This window comes from Penaeus chinensis, chromosome 7 (assembly GCF_019202785.1).
Source record: "Penaeus chinensis breed Huanghai No. 1 chromosome 7, ASM1920278v2, whole genome shotgun sequence".
Classification (NCBI taxonomy): Eukaryota; Metazoa; Arthropoda; class Malacostraca; order Decapoda; family Penaeidae; genus Penaeus; species Penaeus chinensis.
In genome coordinates this window covers 4,921,139-4,926,138 of record NC_061825.1, presented here as the reverse complement: position 1 = coordinate 4,926,138, position 5,000 = coordinate 4,921,139, and the positions used below count along the sequence as shown (strand labels likewise).

Genomic DNA, 5,000 nt, shown 5'->3' with positions numbered 1-5,000 from the left:
TAGATTGAAGATGTGCTTCTTTCCTCACTGGTGCTGGAGCTAGGTGAAGTAGTTGAATCCACAGAGGAATCATTTGGAAAAGTGGTCGATTGGAAGGAGGACTTGGTTGAATCCATTGAGGAGCTTGGGAAAGTCGAAGAAATGGTGGGCTTCAAAGAGAAACTGGACGAGGAGTAGCCTGAAGAAGAGCTTGTGTAAGTTGAAGAGCTTTCTATGGAAGAACTTGAGTAAGTAGAGAAGCTGGAGTCCTCAGTTGGAGAAGTGGTCGAATCCAAGGATGATGTGGAAAAGCTTGAAGAAGTGGTTGTGTCCGTATTTGAAAAGGTGGAGTAGATTGAAGACGTGTTTGTTTCCTCACTGGTGCTGGAGCTAGGTGAAGTAGCTGAATCCACAGAGGAATCAGTTGGAGAAGTGGACGTGGTTGAATCCACAGAGGAGCTTGGAAAAGTCAAAGAAATGGTGGGCTCTGAAGAGGAGCTGGTGTAAGTTGAAGAGCTTGAGTAAGTAGAGGAGCTGGTGTCCTCAGTTGGAGAAGTGGTCGGATCCAAGGATGATGTGGAAAAGCTTGAAGAAGTGGTTGTGTCCGTACTGGTGTCAGTTGGAGAGTCTGTGGAAGAGCTGGAGTAGCTTGAAGACGTGCTTGTTTCCTCACTGGTGCTGGAGCTAGGTGAAGTAGTTGAATCCACAGAGGTATCAGTTGGAGAAGTGGACGTGGTTGAATCCATAGAGGAGCTTGGGAAAGTCGAAGAAGTGGTGGGCTCCGAAGAGGAGCTGGTGTAAGTTGAAGAGCTTTCTATGGAAGAGCTTGAGTAAGTAGAGGAGCTGGTGTCCTCAGTTGGAGAAGTGGTCGAATCCAAGGATGATGTGGAAAAGCTTGAAGAAGTGGTTGTGTCCGTACTGGTGTCAGTTGGAGAGTCTGTGGAAGAGCTGGAGTAGCTTGAAGACGTGCTTGTTTCCTCACTGGTGCTGGAGCTAGGTGAAGTAGTTGAATCCACAGAGGTATCAGTTGGAGAAGTGGACGTGGTTGAATCCATAGAGGAGCTTGGGAAAGTCGAAGAAGTGGTGGGCTCCGAAGAGGAGCTGGTGTAAGTTGAAGAGCTTTCTATGGAAGAGCTTGAGTAAGTAGAGGAGCTGGTGTCCTCAGTTTGAGAAGTGGTCGAATCCAAGGATGATGTGGAAAAGCTTGAAGAAGTGGTTGTGTCCGTACTGGTGTCAGTTGGAGAGTCTGTGGAAGAGCTGGAGTAGCTTGAAGACGTGCTTGTTTCCTCACTGGTGCTGGAGCTAGGTGAAGTAGTTGAATCCACAGAGGTATCAGTTGGAGAAGTGGACGTGGTTGAATCCATAGAGGAGCTTGGGAAAGTCGAAGAAGTGGTGGGCTCCGAAGAGGAGCTGGTGTAAGTTGAAGAGCTTTCTATGGAAGAGCTTGAGTAAGTAGAGGAGCTGGTGTCCTCAGTTGGAGAAGTGGTCGAATCCAAGGATGATGTGGAAAAGCTTGAAGAAGTGGTTGTGTCCGTACTGGTGTCAGTTGGAGAGTCTGTGGAAGAGCTGGAGTAGCTTGAAGACGTGCTTGTTTCCTCACTGGTGCTGGAGCTAGGTGAAGTAGTTGAATCCACAGAGGTATCAGTTGGAGAAGTGGACGTGGTTGAATCCATAGAGGAGCTTGGGAAAGTCGAAGAAGTGGTGGGCTCCGAAGAGGAGCTGGTGTAAGTTGAAGAGCTTTCTATGGAAGAGCTTGAGTAAGTAGAGGAGCTGGTGTCCTCAGTTGGAGAAGTGGTCGAATCCAAGGATGATGTGGAAAAGCTTGAAGAAGTGGTTGTGTCCGTACTGGTGTCAGTTGGAGAGTCTGTGGAAGAGCTGGAGTAGCTTGAAGACGTGCTTGTTTCCTCACTGGTGCTGGAGCTAGGTGAAGTAGTTGAATCCACAGAGGTATCAGTTGGAGAAGTGGACGTGGTTGAATCCATAGAGGAGCTTGGGAAAGTCGAAGAAGTGGTGGGCTCCGAAGAGGAGCTGGTGTAAGTTGAAGAGCTGGTGTAAGTTGAAGAGCTTTCTATGGAAGAGCTTGAGTAAGTAGAGGAGCTGGTGTCCTCAGTTGGAGAAGTGGTCGAATCCAAGGATGATGTGGAAAAGCTTGAAGAAGTGGTTGTGTCCGTACTGGTGTCAGTTGGAGAGTCTGTGGAAGAGCTGGAGTAGCTTGAAGACGTGCTTGTTTCCTCACTGGTGCTGGAGCTAGGTGAAGTAGTTGAATCCACAGAGGTATCAGTTGGAGAAGTGGACGTGGTTGAATCCATAGAGGAGCTTGGGAAAGTCAAAGAAGTGGTGGGCTCCGAAGAGGAGCTGGTGTAAGTTGAAGAGCTGGTGTAAGTTGAAGAGCTTTCTATGGAAGAGCTTGAGTAAGTAGAGGAGCTGGTGTCCTCAGTTGGAGAAGTGGTCGAATCCAAGGATGATGTGGAAAAGCTTGAAGAAGTGGTTGTGTCCGTACTGGTGTCAGTTGGAGAGTCTGTGGAAGAGCTGGAGTAGCTTGAAGACGTGCTTGTTTCCTCACTGGTGCTGGAGCTAGGTGAAGTAGTTGAATCCACAGAGGTATCAGTTGGAGAAGTGGACGTGGTTGAATCCATAGAGGAGCTTGGGAAAGTCGAAGAAGTGGTGGGCTCCGAAGAGGAGCTGGTGTAAGTTGAAGAGCTGGTGTAAGTTGAAGAGCTTTCTATGGAAGAGCTTGAGTAAGTAGAGGAGCTGGTGTCCTCAGTTGGAGAAGTGGTCGAATCCAAGGATGATGTGGAAAAGCTTGAAGAAGTGGTTGTGTCCGTACTGGTGTCAGTTGGAGAGTCTGTGGAAGAGCTGGAGTAGCTTGAAGACGTGCTTGTTTCCTCACTGGTGCTGGAGCTAGGTGAAGTAGTTGAATCCACAGAGGTATCAGTTGGAGAAGTGGACGTGGTTGAATCCATAGAGGAGCTTGGGAAAGTCGAAGAAGTGGTGGGCTCCGAAGAGGAGCTGGTGTAAGTTGAAGAGCTGGTGTAAGTTGAAGAGCTTTCTATGGAAGAGCTTGAGTAAGTAGAGGAGCTGGTGTCCTCAGTTGGAGAAGTGGTCGAATCCAAGGATGATGTGGAAAAGCTTGAAGAAGTGGTTGTGTCCGTACTGGTGTCAGTTGGAGAGTCTGTGGAAGAGCTGGAGTAGCTTGAAGACGTGCTTGTTTCCTCACTGGTGCTGGAGCTAGGTGAAGTAGTTGAATCCACAGAGGTATCAGTTGGAGAAGTGGACGTGGTTGAATCCATAGAGGAGCTTGGGAAAGTCGAAGAAGTGGTGGGCTCCGAAGAGGAGCTGGTGTAAGTTGAAGAGCTGGTGTAAGTTGAAGAGCTTTCTATGGAAGAGCTTGAGTAAGTAGAGGAGCTGGTGTCCTCAGTTGGAGAAGTGGTCGAATCCAAGGATGATGTGGAAAAGCTTGAAGAAGTGGTTGTGTCCGTACTGGTGTCAGTTGGAGAGTCTGTGGAAGAGCTGGAGTAGCTTGAAGACGTGCTTGTTTCCTCACTGGTGCTGGAGCTAGGTGAAGTAGTTGAATCCACAGAGGTATCAGTTGGAGAAGTGGACGTGGTTGAATCCATAGAGGAGCTTGGGAAAGTCGAAGAAGTGGTGGGCTCCGAAGAGGAGCTGGTGTAAGTTGAAGAGCTGGTGTAAGTTGAAGAGCTTTCTATGGAAGAGCTTGAGTAAGTAGAGGAGCTGGTGTCCTCAGTTGGAGAAGTGGTCGAATCCAAGGATGATGTGGAAAAGCTTGAAGAAGTGGTTGTGTCCGTACTGGTGTCAGTTGGAGAGTCTGTGGAAGAGCTGGAGTAGCTTGAAGACGTGCTTGTTTCCTCACTGGTGCTGGAGCTAGGTGAAGTAGTTGAATCCACAGAGGTATCAGTTGGAGAAGTGGACGTGGTTGAATCCATAGAGGAGCTTGGGAAAGTCGAAGAAGTGGTGGGCTCCGAAGAGGAGCTGGTGTAAGTTGAAGAGCTGGTGTAAGTTGAAGAGCTTTCTATGGAAGAGCTTGAGTAAGTAGAGGAGCTGGTGTCCTCAGTTGGAGAAGTGGTCGAATCCAAGGATGATGTGGAAAAGCTTGAAGAAGTGGTTGTGTCCGTACTGGTGTCAGTTGGAGAGTCTGTGGAAGAGCTGGAGTAGCTTGAAGACGTGCTTGTTTCCTCACTGGTGCTGGAGCTAGGTGAAGTAGTTGAATCCACAGAGGTATCAGTTGGAGAAGTGGACGTGGTTGAATCCATAGAGGAGCTTGGGAAAGTCGAAGAAGTGGTGGGCTCCGAAGAGGAGCTGGTGTAAGTTGAAGAGCTGGTGTAAGTTGAAGAGCTTTCTATGGAAGAGCTTGAGTAAGTAGAGGAGCTGGTGTCCTCAGTTGGAGAAGTGGTCGAATCCAAGGATGATGTGGAAAAGCTTGAAGAAGTGGTTGTGTCCGTACTGGTGTCAGTTGGAGAGTCTGTGGAAGAGCTGGAGTAGCTTGAAGACGTGCTTGTTTCCTCACTGGTGCTGGAGCTAGGTGAAGTAGTTGAATCCACAGAGGTATCAGTTGGAGAAGTGGACGTGGTTGAATCCATAGAGGAGCTTGGGAAAGTCGAAGAAGTGGTGGGCTCCGAAGAGGAGCTGGTGTAAGTTGAAGAGCTGGTGTAAGTTGAAGAGCTTTCTATGGAAGAGCTTGAGTAAGTAGAGGAGCTGGTGTCCTCAGTTGGAGAAGTGGTCGAATCCAAGGATGATGTGGAAAAGCTTGAAGAAGTGGTTGTGTCCGTACTGGTGTCAGTTGGAGAGTCTGTGGAAGAGCTGGAGTAGCTTGAAGACGTGCTTGTTTCCTCACTGGTGCTGGAGCTAGGTGAAGTAGTTGAATCCACAGAGGAATCAGTTGGAGAAGTTGTCGATTGTAAGGAAGAAATTCCGGGCTCCATAAAGGAGTTGTATGAGGAGCTTGACGAAGTGCTCCATTGATTTGTAGAGGTTTCTGAGTCAATATAAGACTTTAGGATTGA

At 48.4% G+C, this 5,000-nt stretch overlaps 2 protein-coding genes across 2 annotated transcripts in view; both read right to left on the bottom strand.

Annotated features, from left to right (window-relative positions):
* The window catches only part of LOC125027312 (protein MTL1-like), a 5,509-nt gene extending 4,923 nt beyond the window's left edge, over positions 1-586 (bottom strand). The window contains exon 1 of the mRNA XM_047616312.1: positions 1-586. This exon is cut by the window's left edge and continues 853 nt beyond it. Coding sequence (XP_047472268.1) covers positions 1-116 — 116 coding nt within the window. The 5' untranslated portion in view covers positions 117-586.
* A 376-nt stretch (positions 587-962) lies between these two features.
* LOC125026776 (putative GPI-anchored protein pfl2) lies at positions 963-4,691 on the bottom strand (the record flags this gene model as incomplete). Its single annotated transcript, XM_047615373.1, has 6 exons — positions 963-1,013; positions 1,824-1,916; positions 2,307-2,378; positions 3,387-3,458; positions 3,717-4,089; positions 4,162-4,691. Coding segments are annotated over 6 exons (1,191 nt in total), but the record flags the coding sequence as incomplete, so codon positions are not given.
* Positions 4,692-5,000: the final 309 nt, after the last annotated feature.